Below are 18,306 nucleotides of genomic sequence, written 5' to 3' on the forward strand. Positions count from 1 at the left end.
CGTGTGCCCATCCCTGTGTCTCTGTCCATCCATCGCGCCCCAGGGGGGCCGGGAAAGCCCGTGTGTGTCTGTCCCAGAGGTGGGGGGAGGTGTCCGTGTCCGTGCGTCCGTCTGTCCGTGCGTCCGTCTGTCCGTGCGTCCGTGCGTCCGTGCGTCCGTGGCCGTGTGGCCGTGTGGCCGTGCGTCCGTGCGTCCGTGTGTCCGTGTCCGTGTCCGTGTGTCCGTGTGTCCGTGCCCGTGCGTCCGTGTGTCCGTGTCCGTGCGTCCGTGCGTCCGTGCGTCCGTGTGTCCGTGCGTCCGTGTGTCCGTGTGTCCGTGTCCGTGTGTCCGTGTGTCCGTGTCCGTGTCCGTGTGTCCGTGCGTCCGTGTGTCCGTGCGTCCGTGTGTCCGTGCGTCCGCGTCCGTGCGTCCGTGCGTCCGTGTGTCCGTGTCCGTGTCCGTGTGTCCGTGTCCGTGCGTCCGTGTGTCCGTGTGTCCGTGCGTCCGTGTGTCCGTGTCCGTGTGTCCGTGTGTCCGTGTCCGTGCGTCCGTGTGTCCGTGCGTCCGTGTGTCCGTGTGTCCGTGTGTCCGTGTGTCCGTGTCCGTGTGTGTGTGTCCGTGTGTCCGTGCGTCTGTGTGTCCGTGTCCGTGTGTCCGTGTGTCCGTGCGTCCGTGTGTCCGTGTGTCCGTGTGTCCGTGTCCGTGTGTCCGTGTGTCCGTGTGTCCGTGTGTCCGTGTGTCCGTGTCCGTGTGTGTGTGTCCGTGTGTCCGTGCGTCTGTGTGTCCGTGTCCGTGTGTCCGTGTGTCCGTGCGTCCGTGCGTCCGTGTGTCCGTGTGTCCGTGTCCGTGTGTCCGTGTGTCCGTGTCCGTGGCCCCGTCCCGCTGTCCCGGTCCCGGCCGCCAGGGGGCGTTCGCCACACCCAACCGCGAGGGGCGGGGCCGAACCCGGGCAAGCGCGGGAAGAAATTGGCGGGAAAGGCGCGGGCGGGCGTGGGCGTGGCCCCGGTGGGGGCGTGGCCTGCTGGGGCGTGGCCTCCCCGCCACCATGCGCAGTGCGGCGCGCGCCGCCCGGCTCGTGGGCATGGCCGCTACCGGGACCGGGACAGGGACCGGGACAGGGACCGGGCACAAGCGGCCGCATCCCGAGCCCGCCGCCCGCATCGGCACCCACGACGGCACCTTCCACTGCGACGAGGCGCTGGCGTGCTTCCTGCTGCGCCTCCTGCCCCGCTACCGGGTACGGCTCCGCCGCGCCCCGCGTGCCGGCGGCACCGGGAGCGCGCCCGGCTCGGGATCCCGCCTGGGGCATGGACGGGACAGGGGCACTGTCCCACATGGGGCCACCTTTGAGACCCCGGAGCCATCTGGGGACACTCGAGCCCACCCAGCGGCCGCCCTTCTGTCCCCGGTCCCATCTCGGGGTCACTGTTCTGTCCTCAGTCCCCTCTCGGGGTCCCACCTGGGGGGGTCACCCTTATCTTCCCCACCCCCTCCTCGGGGTCCCTCGACACCAGGAGCCTCTCCCGGCGGGTCCCCGGTGGCGCTGGGGATCCTCACCCCGCTGTCCCCCGCAGGACGCGGAGATCGTGCGGACGCGGGACCCGCAGCTCCTGGCCCGCTGTGACGTGGTGGTGGACGTGGGGGGCGAGTACGACCCGGGGCGGCACCGCTACGACCACCATCAGAGGTGAGCCCCCCCCCCCCCCCCCCCCGCCGAGGACAGCGGCGTCCCTCGGGGTCCCTGGGGGTCCCTGGGGTGACGGCGTGGCCCCCGCAGGTCCTTCACAGAGTCCATGCGGAGCCTGCGGCCGGACAAGCCCTGGAGCACGAAGCTGAGCAGCGCCGGGCTCGTCTATTGTCACTTCGGGTCGCAGATCCTCGCGGGGCTCCTGGGGCAGCCCGAGGACGGGCCCGTGGTCACAGCGCTCTATGACAAGGTGACAGCGGGTCTGTCACCCTGCCAGGGTCACAGCTCTGCCCAGGGCTTGTCCTCGGTGGGGAAAGGGGACAGTTTGTGGTAGATGCTGGAGCAGTTGGGCTTTCAGCCAGGCTGAGCTCTGCTGTCCCCTCACTGTCACTGCTGTCCCCAGCTATACGAGAACTTCGTGGAGGAGATCGATGCCATAGACAACGGGATCGCGCCGGCAGCGGGGGAGCCGCGCTATGCCCTGAGCACCACCCTGAGCGTGCGCGTGGGGCACCTGAACCCCCGCTGGAATGACCCCGACCAGGACACCGAGGTGGGTACAGCCCCTGCGGCCCCTGGGGACACCCAGCTTGGGAACACCCCACTCAGGGACAGCGCTGACCCCCAGTGTCCCCAGGCGGGGTTCAGGCGAGCCATGGAGCTGGTGGGCAGTGAGTTCCTGGAGCGGCTGGACTTCTACCACCGGGCCTGGCTGCCCGCGCGGGCACTGGTGGAAGAGGCCATCTGTCGCCGCTTTGAGGTAACGCTGAGCCAGTCCGGGGGGAGTCTGGAATTTTGGGGGAAATTGGGGTGTGGGGAGGCCAAATCCCCTCGGTGGAAACCTCCCGGGGGGCCTTTGCACCCCATACCCTGCGTGGCCCCTGTGTCCCTGCAGGAGGGGACTCTGAGCTTTTGGGGACACCGAGTCCAGGGTGGTTTTGGGAGTCACCCCCCATGTCCCCAGCATGTCCCCCCCCACAGGTGGACGCCAGCGGGCAGATCCTGGAGCTGTCCCAGGGTGGCTGTCCCTGGAAGGAGCACCTCTTCCAGCTGGAGCGGGAGCTGGCGCTGCCCAGGCCACTCCAGCTCGTGCTGTTCCTCGACCGGGGCGGGCAGTGGCGGGTGCAGAGTGTCCCCACAGCCCCCCACAGCTTCCAGAGCCGGTGAGACTCCTCCCCTGACCCTGCCACTGCCCCCCGTGGGGCTGGGGTCACTCTCAACCCGCCCTGTTCCCCCACAGGCTCCCCTTGCCCGAGGCCTGGCGGGGACTCCGGGACGAGGTGCTGTCCGAGCTGGCCGGAATTCCCGGCTGCGTCTTTGTTCATGCCAGTGGCTTCATCGGGGGGAACTGCACCCGGGAGGGGGCCTTGGAGATGGCCCGGAGGGCACTGGAGCTTGGGGGGGGCACAGAGAGCACATGAGCCCCCTCCCCAGTGGGGGCACCCCGAAAGGGACCTCCTGGCCCAGTATGGGGTCCCAGGGATGCGGCAGGGACCATTCCTGTTCGGATCCCGGACTGTCCGAGGGATCTGCTGTGCTGGTGGGGGGGAGCAGCCCCTCCCGGGGGTCTCAGAGCCCCCACTGCGTGTGCTGGGCAGGTGCCAGCCCAGCCAGAGACTTTTTGGCTTTGTTTCTCGGGAGTTTCTCCCCGTTCCTGTCACATCCCTGCGCCGAGGCGCTGCCAGCACCAGTAAAATCCAGTGCGTGCCCAGTGGATTCGCTGTTGGGGGGATTCAGGGGGTCCCGGGGGGGTCTGCATGTGACACTGAGGGGTTGCTGTGAGTCAGGGACAGCCGCGACCCCCCCCCCCCCCCCCCCCCCAGCACGGGGACAGCAGCCGTGCCACCCCCCCGCTGCCACCACCATGATCCCTCTTGTCACCAGCACCGAGGGGGGGTCACGGCGCGTCCCCTCCCACCCCCGTTATTCCCGGGGCCATGCGGGCGGCCGGGCTGCTCCTGCTGCTGCTGGGGCTGCCCCAGCACCTCCGGGGGGGTTCCCGGTGCCCCGGGGAGGCTCTGCCGGCGCCGGCCCCCCCCGGCGGCCGCAACGAGACGCTGGGGAGGGGCGTGGGGACCCCGCGGGCCCCCGACGTGGCCGTGCTGGTGGCCGTGGGGGGGTGGCTGGGGGCTCTTCTTCTCTGCGTGCGCCGCTTCGTGCGGCGGAGCCGGGAGGAGACGCGGCTGCACCTGCGGTACCTGCGGGCACTGCCCCGCCCCGGGGAACGGCGACGCGAGGAGGAGGAGGAGGAGGAGCCGCTCAGCAGCGGCCCCGGAGGTGGCACCGGGAGCCAACCGGGCCGGCCCGAGGGGTGAAGCCCCCCAGGCCTGCCCCAGCAGCTGCGGTGGGTTTGGAACCCGCGGGACCCCTGGATCGTCCCTGGATCCCCCTGAGTCACCCTGGACCCCCCTGGATGTCCCCAGGGTCACTCCGGGATCCTGCCCGGCCCCAGGGAGGGGCTAGACGCTGCTGGGGGAGGGGAGGGTCTCCCCCTTGTTCAGGGGAGGGTTTTGGAGGTCCTGGGGCTGTTGGGGTGGGGGGGAGCAGCGACCCCACACATTGCCCATCCTCCCTGCCAGCACAGCGTAATCCTGGGATTAAGGGTGTGTAATCCCAGGATTTATGTGCTGCCACCCCAGCATTCCCATTAATCCTCTCTCGGGGGGGTCCGGCTGCTGCCCCCACCCTGCAGGGCTGGGGGGGGGGCTCACGTGGGGCAGCACAAGCACCCCGGGGCCCCCAGGGCTGGGGGTTTGGGGACCCACAGAGGGTTTGGTTCACTTTGGGGAGTTTTAGTTTGCTTTTGTCCAGCCTCAGGGCAAAGCATGGGGATTGCATGTGTGGCCAAAAACCCCCCCAACCCCTTCAGCCAACACCATTCCCCAAAACGGGGCTCTTTGACCCCAAAAGAGTAGCCCTGGTCCATGGGCTGCAGTTGGGATCACACCAATAGGTTCTGCGAGTTCACTCTGACCTGTTTGTGACCCCAAAAACCAACTCTGGAGCCCCCCCAGACCCACAGGACTTCCTGAAAACGCCCCCCGTCGGGGCGAGGAGAGGCGACAGAGGGAAAATTCACCTTTAATCAGGGCAGGAGCAGCACCATGAGACCCCGAGCAGATGTGGGGGCTCCTGGAGGGAGAGGAGGCTGAGAGGGAGGGAGAGGAGGCCCCGGGCCGGGGTCAGAGCTCAGAGAAGAGCGGCTGCTCCCTCACACTGCCCACCACGGGCACGGGGCTGCGGCGGGGGCTGGCACGGGGCTCCAGGGCGCTGACGAAGAAAAAGGGGATGTGGGAGATCCTCCCCGAGGACCAGCACTGCAGGGGAGAGAGGGCAGGGCAGGGGTGAGTGTCCAAACAGCACAGAAATGGGAAAAATCCTTTGGGATCGAGTCACCCAGGCCTTGTCATCAAGTGCTGCCACGTCCAGGCTCTGCTTTAATGCCCCCAGCGATGGGGACTCCCCTGCCAGCCCATTGCAATGTCCAGTCCCCCTTTCTGGGAAGAATTTCTTCCTAAAACCCACCCCAAACCTCCCCTGGCTGTGTCCCCTTGTCCTGCTACTGGGAGCAGAGACCTCCCCAGGCTGCTCCCTCCTATCAGGGAGCCCCTGAGGCTCCTTTTCCCCAGGCTGAGCCCCTTCCCCAGCTCCCTCAGCCCCCCTGAGCTCCAGACCCTTCCCCAGTTCTGTTCCTTTCCCTGGACATGCCCTAGATCCCAAAATCCTTCCTAAATTGGGGGATCCAGACCTGGACACAGCACTCGAGGTGTGGCGAGGGAGAGAAACAATCTCCTGGTCCTGCTGGCCACACCATCCCTCAGCCAGGCCAGGATCCTACTGGACTTCTTGGCCACCTGGGCACTCCTGGCTCATGTCCAGCTGCTGTCCCTCAGTCCTTCCAGGTCCCTTTCTGCCTGGCCACTGTTCAGCCCCTCTGGGGTGCTGCAGGGGGTTGTTGTCCCCAAAGTCGGAACCCAATCCTTGGAACCCTCCCATGGCTCACCCCGATCCCAGCCCCTTCCCAGTGCCACCAGTGTCCCCTGGGACTGGGAGGGACTCACCACAGTCAGGAGGGCGCCCCGAGGGAAGCAGGGGTGGAAGGAGATGAGTTGGGGCCGGGCACCGCGCTCGCCCCGCACGAAGCCGCTGTGGGGTGAGGGAACAGCCGGGGTTATGGATGAGAAAACACCACATTCCCAGGGAACTGGGGATGTTTGGGATCCAAAAGGATGCACTGGGAAAGGACAACCCAAAGCCAAGGGGGTGAGGCGGGGAGGGGACAGTGTGGCCAAAGCACATTTGGGGGTGAAGCAGTGACTGGGACTGAAGGAGGAGCACGGCAGAAGAGCTGCTCCCCATCACATCCTGGGGGTTAATGGGATTCAGTGAACCCAAACCTATCCCAGATCTGCTGCAGTGAGCCCCAAACCCACCCCAAATACATCGCAATGAACCCAAACCCCCCTGCACTGAACCAAAACCCGCCCAAAACCCCCTGCAATGAACCCAAACCCACCCCGAGCCCCACCCAGCGCACCAGGGCAGGAGCTCGAAGACGGGGCTGTTGCGGGTGCGGAACACGGCGATGGCCGTCTGGCTGCCGGGACCCTCGGGGTGTCCTGTGGGGGCACAGCAGCAGGGAGGCTCTCCCTTGTCCCTGTGTCCCTTTTCCCTGCTGGCAGCAGGATTCCCAGGCACAACCCGGGAATGGGGCAGGACTGACCTCTGATGATCACTGCCAGCCTCTCCCCAGTGGGGTCCCACACCATGGAATGGACCTCTCCTCCAATCCTGGAACAGCACAGGTCCCCAGAATCAGGGGGCAGAGACCCCCAGGGTGTCCCCAGCAGCAAGGGGCAGCTGCCAGGAGGTGCAGGGACCCCCCCGTGCCCCCTGGGTGTCCCAGCCAGACCCACCTCTCCTCCCCGTAGAGGGTCTCGAAGGTGGTCTCGGACAGGTCTGCCACGATTGAGGCCGTTTTGGAGCCTCCCACTTGGCCCTGCATCTCCCCTGAAAGGGATAAATCCACACTCCATAAATCCCACTGGATTTCCCAGGTTGTCATTAATTTATCCATTCCTCAGAGCAGCTGTGCTGGTGTCCCAGGAGTGGCTGGGATGGAGGACAAGGGACAGCAAGCACCGGGACCCCCAAGCTGGCCCTGGACCCCGTGGAGTCTCCCTGAAATCCCTTCAAGACCCCACAACTGTGACTGAGAGTGAGGAGCAACATGAGGAGTAAAAAAACCGGAATTCCAGAACCCATGCTTGGAGACCCCCAAAACACCCCCACCGTGTCCCAGCTCTCTGCCACTGTCCCAGCTCCTCACCCCAGAGCTGTGGGGTCATTTGGGAACCCTCTCCCAGCCCTTGGGAAGCTCCAGGTGGACAAACTCACCCCGGTACTCGGAGAAGGACAAGGAGTAGATGACGGACTCGCCCAGCACAGTGAAGAGCAGCCGGCTGCCATCGGGGCTCCAGCACCCAGTCTGTGGGACAGTGTCACCCCTGTCACCCCAGCCCCCACAGCCAGCCCAGGGAGGGCACAGCTGCCATGGCATCTCCTGGAACCAGCTGGGAATGGAGGATTTTAATAAAGACCCCAAGGTGTCCCCAGGAGGTGACATCTGCTCTGCACGGTGAGGTTCAGGTTGGATATTGGGAAGATTTCCACATAATTAGGGAAAATTTCCACAATTTCCTTGGGCTGAAGTGGAGTCCCCGCTCATGGAGGGATTTAAAAGCCACGAGGATGTGGCACTTGGGGACACAGGTCAGTGGAGGCCTTGGCAGGGCCAGGGGTTGGACTGGGTGGTCCCAGAGGGCTTTTCCAGCCTAAACGATTCCCTGGGTGGGGAACATCCCATCCTACCTGGCAGCGTCCCCTGATCGTGGGCCAGCGCTCACACGTCCACTTCTGGGCCTCCCACACCCTGCAGGAGACGGGATTTAGGGAGCAGAATTCCTGGGAACTTGCTCCAATCCTGCTGCTCTGGGAATCCACGATGTCCAACCCCATCACCCACCCAACTCCCCCGCTCTGTCCCCACAACAGGAATGGGAGCAGGGAGGAGATTTGGGATCCAGATCCAGATTTTTTGGAGTGAGGATGAGAAGCTCACCGGAACACAGCTGAGGGGGTGGCTGCCAGCACCTTGCTGCCATCGGGGGACCAGGCCAAGTAGGTGACACCACCACCCCCAAACCACTGCAGCTGGACACAGCTCTCGGTGGACACATCCCACACCTGGAAGAGGGAACAAGGAGGACGGTGGTGACACAGGGATTAGGGAACACAGTGTGATGATTTCAGGTCCAGGTGAAATCCCAGAGCTGCCTCTGGGGAACACCACTGACGTCCAGCCCGAGCGTCCCTTGGTGTCCCCAGGAGAGCCCTCACCAGCATGGCCGTGTCCACCGGTGATGCCGAGAGCAGCCGCTCCCCGCTGGGCGCCCAGGCCAGGCTGGTGACAGGGCTGTGCCCGGGGTAGGACAGCACCTGGGCGCAGCCAGAGGAGGGTCTGGAAAAGAGGGAGAAGCCACCAGGATTTGGGATTTTCTGGCAGGATGGGTGGTGGTGTCCCAAAGCCACCTGGCGAGGTGACAACAGCCAGGAAGGGGTGGTGGGGGGCTGTCACCTCGTGGAGAGGGAGGTGGGGTCCAGGTGCCACACAAGGACGCAGCTCTGGCAGGCCACAGCCAGGATGGAGGCGCAGAGCGGCTTCCAGGCCATGGCGGCCACGTTCCTCTGCAGGCGGTGCTTCAGCGAGGGCACGGTGGCACTGCCGAGAGGAGACAGGTGGCACAGAGGGACATGTGGGGGTGACAGCCCTGGTGCAGCCACAGTGTCCCCTGCCAGCTCTGACCACAGTGAGGGGGGACAGCAGGGTGGGGAGGAGGGTGCCCTGCTGTGCCCTACTTCTCAAGGAGGGGACAGGAATTCCCAGCCAGGTGACACCGGAGCGAGCCAGGGCACACCTGGTGTGACTGAGCCGAGCTGTCCCCAGCCCGGACAGGGCCCGGGCTGGCCGGAAATCCCAGCTTGGGGACACCTGGGGGGGCTGCAGGAGCAGCCGGCAGAGTCTTCTCCTGAGCAGGGACTGGCATTCCCTGGGGGAGCAGGGAGACCTGGGGGAGAGAGGACACTCAGCCCGTGTCCCCCCGGCTCTGTCACCACCCCCAAGGCTGGGTGACCCCCAGGATGTCCCCAGAGCTACAGAGTAGGCAGGGAAGGGAAAGGAAAGGCAAAGCTCTTCATGCTTGGGGGAGAGCGGGGAAGGAGCAGGGAGAGCTGGACGGGAGCCCAGGTGTGCCCAGGTGTGCCAGGAGGCCACGGGCAGCAGGACCAGGGCAGTGCCCACCCTGGGCTACCCAAACCCCGGGACAAAACCCCACCTGTTGGAGTTATAGACACGGATGGAATCAGTCCAGAAGAGCTACGGCGAACTTGTTGGTGTGAGGGTGCCAGGCGAAGGCCCGGACGGTGCAGCCAGCCCTGGAGGGGGGACAGGGCAGGGTGAGACCCCCCAGCACCCCCTGGGCTGGCAAAGACCCTTCTCAGAGTTCCCAGAGAAATAAAACTTCTTTTTTGCTGCTCAAACAGGACCATTTTCTTGAGAAATTCCCCACTTCTGGGAATTCTTTACAGGGCTCTGCTGAGGGGATAGTGACCACAGCCTGGGGCTGGAATTGGAAGGAATTTTCCAGGATCTGATCTCTTCTAACCCTGATCTCTCTCTGACCAGGGCACACAAACCAGGGCAGCCAGAGCCAGTGGGGAAGTATTTGCCTTTAATGGCTGAGCCCACCCAAATGGGGCCATCCTGTCCTTGTACCCCCATCCCCAGGAGGGGTCCCAGACCCCAGCACGGTGATTTTTGGACACCCAGGACTCACCAGTCCACGGCCTGGGAGAAGGCTGCGATCATGTCCTCACTGGTCAGCTGCAGGGGAGAGAGCACTGAGCTGGCAGCAAGCATCCCCAGTGTGCAGCCCTTTTTCCCTCTCCCCCCACCTGTATTTGGGCCCCTCTTGGAGCACTTTGCTGCTCAAACACCTTCCCAGTGTCCATTTTCCACCGGTGGAGGAAGGAGTAGCATCTGGAGCTGGGCATCACCAGGAGGAGCATCGTGGGAAGGTTTTCAGTGGGGAAGGGACCACCGTCCACCCCAAACCGCTGCTCCCCTTGCCCCTGCCTCCCCCAGCAGCAGGGATCAGGCTGGAAGGACTCACGGAGAGGTGTGGGAACAGAGATCCGTGCAGCGAGGACAGCCAGCGGCACACGGCCAGCGCGTGGCTCGAGCCCGTCCGCAGCCACTGCAGCCCTGGGGGGACAAAGGACCCTCAGCGTCCCTGCCAGCACTACAGGCGACACGGGCAGGGACAGCATAGCACAGCCAAAGCACCCCAGCGAGACCCGGGAGATCTCCAGGCAGCCCACACTCACCCTCCTCCTCGGCACTGGCGAGCTCCCTGAGCAGCCCACAGAGCCCGGCATCGCGCCTGTGGGAGAGCGTGATCACCTCCTGTCCCCCTGCCCGTTTTGGGGGCAGATCTGGGGACAGCGGGGGACTCACCAGGCGCTGAGGCAGCGCTTCCAGAGGGACTCGCGGTGGTGGATGAATGGCGGGCGGGGCGCTGGGCTCCAGGCGGCCGTGAGCCTTGAGGGGCTCCTTGGGCAGGCTCAGCACGGGCAGGTCGGGCACCTGCAGCACCCACAGCACCCCTGAGCCCCGGGGACAAAGGGACCCCTGCCCCAGGGCAAGGGGCAAACGGCGATGGGAGGAAAGAAGGGGCACAAGGAGGGGCGAAGGAACAGCCTGAGGGTGCCTGGAGGAGGACAGACCCCGGCAGAGGGGAGCGAGCTCCAGACACAGCTGCGGGGGACAAATGTGGCACCCCCAAGGCTGGCACGGCTCTGGTAGCAAAGGGGACTTCCCTGGCTTGGGGGTCTCAGCTGGCTCTGAGGAGGGGATGAATGGGAAGGAGGGGTTCGCCCGGCCCTGGGAGTCTCACCTGGCTCTGGAAGGCCAGCGGGAGCTGCTCGCTGAGGCGGCCGCAGACCAGGGCGTTGTTGAACTCGTACAGGGTGACATCCCCAGGGGGAGGCGGCGGCGGGAACAGCCCCAAGGAGCACATGACGGTGCCGAGCCTGGGGGCGAAACCGGGGTGGGGGGACGACAGCTGAAATCTCCAGTGTCCTCGGGATGCGCTGGCTCCAGGCCGGCGGCCCCTCCGCTGGCCCCGGTGCCCCGCGGTTTCCCCCCGGTGACCCCGGCTCCCCCTCACCCGCTCACAGCCCCCGGTGCCCCGCGGTTTCCCCCCGGTGACCCCGGCTCCCCCTCACCCGCTCACAGCCCCCGGTGCCCCGCGGTTTCCCCCCGGTGACCCTGGCTCCCCCTCACCCGCTCCCCGCCCTGAGCCCCCGGCGCCGCCATCTTGGTTCCCCTCACCCCTGCCCGCTCCCGGTTCGCGCCAATCGCCGCCGCGCACCACCCTCGTGGCCGTGGGAGCGTGGGGGGGGGGGAATTAAAAGGGCCGAGGCTCGCGGAGGAAAAGCGCGGAGCCCTCACTGGGGGAAGGCGCCGCCCTCCGCGCTTTTCCTCCGCGGGGGAGAGGGAATCTTAGCGTGCCCTGAAAATATGCTCTCCTCCGGTGCCTTAGTGGCTCTCCGGTTGTAATGGGGACTGATAAAAGTGAGGACCACATTGCTGTCGTTGCCCCTTTAAGAAAGGCCCCTCCCCTGGAGGGGCGGGGCGGCGGCCCGTGCGGCCGGCGGGTCACGTGGTGGCCGAGCGGGGCTGCTCCGGGACCGGGAGCGGGGACGGGAGCGGGACCCCCGCGACACCCCCGGGTCCTGCGGGCACCCCCGCGACACCCCCGCGACACCCCCGCGACACCCCCGGGTCCCGCGGGCACCCCCCGTGTCCCGCACCCCGCTGTCCTGCGGGTACCCCCGGTCCCGCCCCCCCTCGCGGGTTCCCGGGGCATCCCGGTGTCCTGCGCTGCCGTGGCCGCAGTGCTGCCTCCCCTGGTGTCCCCTCTCGCGGGTGCCCGTGTCCCTTCTCCCCGTGTCCCCTGGGTGCCGCTCCCGCCGCGTGCCCCCTCCTTGGCTCGCCCCCAGCCCCTCTCCCGGGGCTCCCGCTTTTCTGGTGTTTATCTCCGTGTTTTCCTTAGCGGCCGCAAGAGTTATTTTAATTTTCTCAGGATATTAAATAAAGGCGGCGGGGGGAGCTGCGGCGGGGGGCCCCACATTCCTCGTCCGTTACGGAGCGAGCGGGGTTCGATCGGAGACGACGATTTGGGACGGCGCCGACATCAGAGGCACCGCAGGGCTGGCGTGGCCTCGTGGCGTCCCCCGGACCGCCCCAAACCCGGCCCTGGTGGGGCAGCGAGACAGGAAAAAAGCCGATGGTGGCGGGGGGGGGGTCCCCGGTGGGGTTGGGGGGGGGGTTGCTGGATGGGGCTGGGCTCTGTGGTTTGGGAGGCTCCGGGCGGTCGAGCCCTCGGTGGCCGCCGGGCCGGGGTTTGGCTCGGGGACGTGGCTCGGTGCCCTGCTTGGCACCGGCCCACCCACGGCGAGCGGCAGCACGGCTGGCGGTTTGGGGGGGAAAAACCCCCCAAAACGGGCAAATTGGTGTCGGGGAGAGTGTGGCTGGCTTGGGGGCTACGAGAAAAGGTGGCACTGCTACTCTGAATTCCCCCAGGAGCCACCCTGGGGACAGCTCTGCCACGCTCTGTGTGGTGGCACTGAGCTCCGGCCACTCCATTGATGCCTCCGTGCCTCAGTTTCCCCACCCTGTGTCCCCCCTTTCCCTGGGGACAGCTGGGTCCCGGCCAGGTCGTGGCCACGGTGACTCACGCGGGGGCTGGCACGGGAACCTTCTGCCATCCCTGTCCCCTCCGGGGCCATGGGTGCCAGCAGCTGCCCCCCTGCTTCGTGCTGGCACCGGGGCTCTTTTCCGCCTCCTTTTGCCTTTTTCCGTGGCTTTTTGGGGCTTTTTTTTCAGGAAAAGCCCCAAACCAGGGCTGAGCACATCAAAGGGCTGGCAGGAGCCCAGGGCATGGGGGAGGGGGAGCTCGGGGGGAGCGAAGCGGGGTCCCCGCCAGCCCACAGCGCCCAAAATTGGGGTGTCCTCGGGGACACGTGGCCCCGCTGCGTGCCCAGTGCTGCCACGTGGGCCCTGGGATGTGGCCGGGGGGAAACTGAGGCACAGGGCTGTGCACACACGTGTTCCCATGCACACGTGTGTCTGATGTCCCTGGGAGTGGGGACGCAGCTGTTGGGGACACACATGTGCAGGATGAGGCTGGCAGGGGGACAAGTCCCATCGGGCTCCCCAAAAGCGGTCTGAGGGTCCCTGAGGTTGGGGACATGGGGACAGAGCAGTATGGGACCGGGGGGGACATGGGGGACAGGGAGATGTGGGACTGTGGGGACCACAGGACACGTCCCTACAGGGTCCGGGGGACACGGCTGGGGTCCTGGGAAAGGGGAGAGGGACAGGGGACCATGGGGATACGGCGCCCTAGGGGTTGAGGACAAGGGGACAGCACAGCTTGTCCCCAACCCCGCTCAGCTCCCGCTACCCCCAGAGAGGGGGGACACAGCAGCCCCGAGCAGGGCCACGTCCGTCCTCCCTCTGTGCCTCAGTTTCCCTCGGAGCCCTGCAGGGAGGGGGAAGCTGAGCCCATCCCTGTGATGAAGCCCCCCGGCCTCAGCTGCAGAAGGGGGGCCCAGCTCCACTCTCAATCCTTTTATTGCTTTTTTCCAGGAGGGGCAGGCAGCTAAAGAGAGGGGGGGGACACGTTACAATAGCACTGATGAACCAGGCTGGGGGAGGGGGGCAAACCCTGTCCCTGAGTGCGGGGGGCGAGGCTTGGGGGGCAAGAAGGTTTAAGAGGGTGGAGGGGAAGACAGAAAAGGGGGGGTATCACCTTGACACCCCCTGTGAGCCCCAGAGCGCTTGGAGAGCCCCCCCATAATTTAAGACATAAATTAGAATGGCTAACGAGGAGCTGGGGAATTGGGGGGGAGTGGGGGGCAGCACCCCGTAATAAATATCCCCAGCGGCGTGGAGGAGGAGGAGGATGAAGACGAAGACTTGAAAGGCTCAAATCTCCAACAAACTCCCGGCTTCGGGACTGCCGCCGTCCTTGCCGGGCGAGGCGGGCGGCGGCCGGGGGGACGCGGGGGGCTGCTCGGAGCCGGGGGTCGGCTTGGGGGGACCGGGGTCGGCGTGGGTCTTCTGGTGCTTGCTGAGGTGGTCGCTGCGGGTGAAGCGCTTGCTGCACAGCAGGCAGGTGAACTTCTTCTCGCGCGTGTGGGTCCGGACGTGGCGCTCCAGCTCGTCGGAGCGGGTGAAGCGCTTCCCGCAGAAGAGCCAGTTGCACACGAAGGGTCGCTCCCCCGTGTGCCAGCGCAGGTGCGCCTTCAGGTGCGAGGCTTTGCCGTACACCTTCCCGCAGCCCGGGATGTGGCAGCTGTGCACCGGCTTCCGCCGCGACCCGCCCGGGCCCCCGAGCCGCTCCAGCTCCTGGCAGTTGGGACAATCGCACGCCGGGCGTCCCCCCAAGGAGCCGCCGCGGGGACCCTTCGGGGTCTCGCCCGGCGTGGGTTTCGGGGTGGGGGGCGCCGCGGGGGTGTTGGTGTACGGAGGGGGGTTCAGAGCGCCGAAATCGGAGCCGTAGGTGGGCAGAGGGGGGCTGAGGGTGGGCTGGCCCTGCAGCGAGCCCTGCAGCCCCTCGGCGCCCGCCGGCCCCCCCAGCCAGCCCCCGTTGGGGTGCACATCCCACCAGGACGGGGCCGCGGGCCCCGAGCCCCCCGGCAGCCCCCCGCCGATGCCGCCCTTGTACCAGGAGCCGTAGGGGTGCGGCATCTCCAGCGAGGGGTACACCCCCGGCAGGCACTCGCTCGGGGGATGGCCCTTGGCCGCCACCACCACGGGGGCCCCCAGCACCTCCTGGGCGCCGGACGGGGCTGGGAATGGGTGGCCGAAGGGGCCGTAGTCGGGGCCGTAGGGGCCGGGGGAGGCCTGGGGACTGGCGGACGGCGACAGCAGCCCCGGGGCGCTGGGGAAGGCGGCGGCATAGGAGTCACCCATGGCTGCGGCGGCGGCGGGGGCACCCCGAGGTGTGGGGCGATGTCAGCGGGGGCTTGCGGCCATGGCACTCGGCAGCCTGTGGAAAAGGGGGACGGGGCATGAGGGGCACCGTGTGCCACGGGGTGACCGGTCCTGGGGGTCACCCAGTGCCAGGGAACCCCCAGCACTGAGGGCAGCTGTATTGGGGTGTCAGCCCCGCTGGACACCCCTTGCAGGGGCACCCAGCAGCACCCCCAGCCCCACGGTGCCACCCACCCACCCCCCAACACTCCCCATCCCTTTTGCCTCAGTTTTGCCCCACAGAGCTGAGGCCACCCCATCACCCCCCCAGCCCAGCATCCCCTGCAAGGGGCTTCTCTGGGGGCTGCTGTGGGGTTGAGCTGGTGGCAGGGCTTCCCCCCCACCCCCAATCTCGGCTCCTTCTGCCTTTATGGCCTTTTAATCGAATTATGCTGTGGCCTCCCCCCTCCCCGGGCGACTTCCTCTGCTTTTATGCCCGTCATGGCTTTCAGCTGCGCCGGCTGGGCCGGGGTGTCACAAGCTGTCCCTCGCCTCCATCACCCCCAGCGTTCCTTTTATTTTTTTTTTTTTTTTTTATTAATCTCTTCACCCACTTTGGGGTATTTCCACGTTGGGATTTTTTTTTTTGGTCGGTTTGTTTTTAGGGTGTCCCCCCCGACACTCCCCTTTCTTTTTTTTTTCGTGGTTTTTGCGCCTATTTTTATGCCGGCCCCGGCCGTGGCCGCAAGCGCGCTCCCGGTTTTCCAAGTATAACAAGGGCCAGGCCTGTGCCCCGGGAACGCTGCCCTGCCGCGAGAGCCGAGGTAATTAAAACCAGGGCGAGCGGCAAACGGAGGCGCACGCTTAAAATAGTGTCAAACTCCCATAAATCAGCTCCGCTTGCGCCGGGAAATTAAGGAGCAGGGAAGGAGCCCCGGGAGCTGCGGGCTGAGCACGGCATGAGCTCGCTGCACGAGTGGCCACTGCTGGGGGTGACAGTCCCTCGGGGGCTCCTGCTGGGTCAGGGATCCTGACCCCTCCTGTGTCCCCTCCTGGTGTGGGAGGGGTCCAGCCGGGGGTCTGGACTGGGGGTCCCCGGTCCCAAATTCCCGGTCCTGAATTCCTAGTCCCTTGTCCCTTGATCACCAGTGTCCAGTCCTTGGTCCCCAGTTCCAGTTCCCCATTCCCTGACCCCTCATCCCCCAGTCCCTGGTCCCCTAAATCCGCAGTTTCTTGGTCCCCTAAACCGAGTCCTTGTTCCCAGTCCCAATCCCCGTCCCCGGTCCGCAGTCCCCGGTCTCTGGCCCCCAGTGTCCCCACAGCCCTTGCCTCAGTTTCCCCCACCCTGCCAGTGCCACACTCTGTCCCCTGAACCGGAGGACACCCGGGCCTGGCTCCTCCGGTGCAGTGGCGCTGTCCCCAGCCAGAGGGACAGTTCAGGGTGACAGTGGCACTCGGCACCGTCCTCCCGCCCCTGTTCCCTCCCTGGGCGCAGCTCCTGCTGGGGCAGGGGACACACGTGTCCCCCGGCACAGGGACTGCGGGGGATGCTCAGGGCCCGCATAGGTCCCTGTCCCTGGGGGGTCCCATATTCCGGGAATCTCCCCCATCCTGGAGCACATCCCCCACCCCGCGGGTCCCAAATCCTGGGGTCCCTGTCCCCAAGGGGGGGACCCCCCATCCCCAGAAGGGAACCCCCCACCCCGTAGTCCTTTATCCTGGGGTCCCTGTCCCGGGGCAGTGTCCCTCGTCCCGAAGGGTGCTGGTCCCGGGGGTCCTTACCGCGCTCTGGGGTCCGGGGATGCCAGGGGTGGGTCCCGCTCCCGCCCGCGGTGTCGCGGTGCCGGTGTCCCGGGATGCCGGTGTCCCGGGATGCCGGGGCTCGGTGCGGAGGGAGGGACGGAGGGAGAGGGAGGGAGAGGGAGGGAGGGAGCACCGTGGCCACCGCCCGCCCCGCTGTGCCGCTGCGGCGGGGCTGGGCCGGGCCGGGACCGGGGCCGGGAGCGGGAGCCCGGCCCCGAACCGCCCCCGCCGGGGGGGCTCGGGGGGACCGCGGGAAGGGGGCAGGGGAAGGGGAAGAGGAAAAGGAAAAGAGGAAGGAAAAGAAGAGAGAGGGGAAAAGAAGAGAAAGGGCGGGGGGTGGGGGGGGGGGAAGAAGGGAAAGGGGAAAAGAAGGGAAAGAAGAAAGAGAAAAAGCACGAGGAATTAAAAGAGGAAAAGAAGTTAGGGAGAAAAAGAGAGAAAGAAAAGAGACGAGGAAAAAAAGGAAAATAGAGGAAAGGGGAAAGGAAAAGGGAAAGGAAAAGGTAAAAAGGAAATTAAAAAGGAGATGGAAGAATAAAGAAAAAATGTATGAGGAAATGGACGGAAAATGAAAGGAGACAGAAAAAGTTGTGAAGGGAGGAAGATGAGGAGGCTGAGAGCTGGAGGAAGGAGGGGAGATGGGAGACGGGGACCAGTGTGGGGAGAAGGAAAGGAGAAGAGTGGGGAGAGGGAAGGAAGGGAAAGGAGGGAAAAGGAAAGGAGAAGAGAGAGGAAATAAGGGGAGGAAAATGGGGAGGGAAAGGAAGGAGAGGAGGAGAAAGGGGTGGACAGCAGGAAAAGGAGGAAGGGGAAGTGGATGAATTGGAAAAGTGCTGGAAAGGAGCAAAGGAAAGAAGAAATAGATGGATGGGGAGGGGAAAGGGGAGAAAGGGACAAAGGAGGAGGGGACAGCTGGGGCACCCTGGGGCTTGTCACCCGAAAAGGTACCAGGATGATGCAGGGAGAGGGATGAGGGGCTGGGATGGGGCTGGAAGAGACCAGGGATGGGGACCAAGCAGGGACGGGGACCAAGGATGAACTTGGAGGTACCAGGGATGGGAATGGAGCAGAGATGGGGACAAAACTGGACCAGGAATGGGGATGGGTGGACAAGGGATGGGGATGGGATCAGGGATGGGGACAGCAAGGGACAAGGGATGGGGATGAGAGGGAGCTGGGTTGGAGCTTCAGGTACCAGGGATGGGGTCAGAGGTCTGGGGATGGGGACAGGAGTCAGGGATGGGCTGGGGATGGAGGGGAGATGGGGCTGGAGGGAACGGGGATGGGGGTCAAGGACAGAGCTGGGGAAAAGGACAGGGGACATGTGCAGGACGACAGGGACACACGTGCCTCTGGAGATGGGGCTCGGAACCCCCCTGTGCCTCGGTTTCCCCCGTAGAGGAATTGTTCCAACCGCTCTTTTTTTCCTCTTTTTTTTTTATTGTTTTACTCCTCCGTCCTTCCCATTTTCTTTTCGCTTCTCCCCTTCCCTGTTTCCCCCGCGGGGCCGGTCGGGAGCCAGCGGGGCCCTTTCCCAGCCCTGACTCAGGGCTTTCCACTCCGCAGCCGTCGGCGCCGCCGAAGGCCACAACCACCGCCCCTCCCCCCCTCGCTGGGGCTTCCACTGCCCACAAACTGGGAGCAAACTGGGACGGCCACTCCAGCCCTCCTCCTCCTCAGCCAGGGATGGGGGGGGCCACCTCATGGATTTTGGGGGGGGTTTCACTCCCACCAG

General features: G+C 65.8%; 3 protein-coding genes across 6 annotated transcripts; 1 reads left to right on the forward strand and 2 right to left on the reverse strand.

Annotated features, from left to right (window-relative positions):
• Positions 1–1,001: 1,001 nt before the first annotated feature.
• MYG1 (MYG1 exonuclease) lies at positions 1,002–9,265 on the forward strand. Of its 4 annotated transcripts, XR_007208149.1 has the most exons (8): positions 1,002–1,216; positions 1,554–1,666; positions 1,757–1,916; positions 2,070–2,219; positions 2,295–2,426; positions 2,648–2,829; positions 6,751–7,304; positions 7,721–9,265. XR_007208149.1 is itself a non-coding variant. In XM_048328102.1 (7 exons), exons 1-7 carry the CDS (start codon positions 1,025–1,027, stop codon positions 6,905–6,907), a joined length of 1,086 nt encoding a protein of 361 aa, XP_048184059.1. In that variant the 5' UTR covers positions 1,002–1,024; the 3' UTR covers positions 6,908–9,265. The 4 variants fall into 4 exon arrangements, 3 of the variants coding, with proteins under 3 accessions (XP_048184059.1, XP_048184056.1, XP_048184058.1); XM_048328102.1 differs by having other exon boundaries at positions 6,751–9,265; XM_048328099.1 differs by lacking the exons at positions 6,751–7,304; positions 7,721–9,265 and adding an exon at positions 2,907–3,380.
• AAAS (aladin WD repeat nucleoporin) lies at positions 4,732–11,185 on the reverse strand. Its single transcript, XM_048328098.1, is given in 19 exon segments — positions 4,732–4,983; positions 5,728–5,812; positions 6,204–6,285; positions 6,390–6,457; positions 6,583–6,676; positions 7,064–7,154; positions 7,538–7,598; positions 7,788–7,912; positions 8,066–8,186; positions 8,304–8,447; positions 9,061–9,089; positions 9,091–9,160; positions 9,562–9,608; positions 9,898–9,989; positions 10,112–10,167; positions 10,242–10,297; positions 10,299–10,370; positions 10,681–10,816; positions 11,118–11,185. Coding segments are annotated over 18 exon segments (1,551 nt in total). The 5' UTR covers positions 10,804–10,816; positions 11,118–11,185; the 3' UTR covers positions 4,732–4,848.
• Positions 11,186–13,406: 2,221 nt separating this feature from the next.
• SP7 (Sp7 transcription factor) lies at positions 13,407–16,647 on the reverse strand. Its single transcript, XM_048328140.1, has 2 exons — positions 16,551–16,647; positions 13,407–14,844 (listed from the first exon to the last, which is right to left on the reverse strand). Exon 2 carries the CDS (start codon positions 14,766–14,768, stop codon positions 13,779–13,781), a length of 990 nt encoding a protein of 329 aa, XP_048184097.1. The 5' UTR covers positions 14,769–14,844; positions 16,551–16,647; the 3' UTR covers positions 13,407–13,778.
• Between the last annotated feature and the right edge of the window lie 1,659 nt (positions 16,648–18,306).

Source organism: Corvus hawaiiensis, chromosome 24 (assembly GCF_020740725.1).
Source record: "Corvus hawaiiensis isolate bCorHaw1 chromosome 24, bCorHaw1.pri.cur, whole genome shotgun sequence".
NCBI classification, from domain to species: Eukaryota; Metazoa; Chordata; class Aves; order Passeriformes; family Corvidae; genus Corvus; species Corvus hawaiiensis.

Coding starts and splice junctions, on each gene's coding strand:
- SP7 (XM_048328140.1), bottom strand. CDS start 14,768: ATGGGTGACTCCTATGCCGCCGCCTTCCCCAGCGCCCCGGGGCTGCTG.
- MYG1 (XM_048328099.1), top strand. CDS start 1,025: ATGCGCAGTGCGGCGCGCGCCGCCCGGCTCGTGGGCATGGCCGCTACC. Junction 1,667..1,756: donor CGCTACGACCACCATCAGAG/GTGAGCCCCCCC, acceptor TGGCCCCCGCAG/GTCCTTCACAGAGTCCATGC. Junction 2,220..2,294: donor ACCCCGACCAGGACACCGAG/GTGGGTACAGCC, acceptor GCTGACCCCCAG/TGTCCCCAGGCGGGGTTCAG.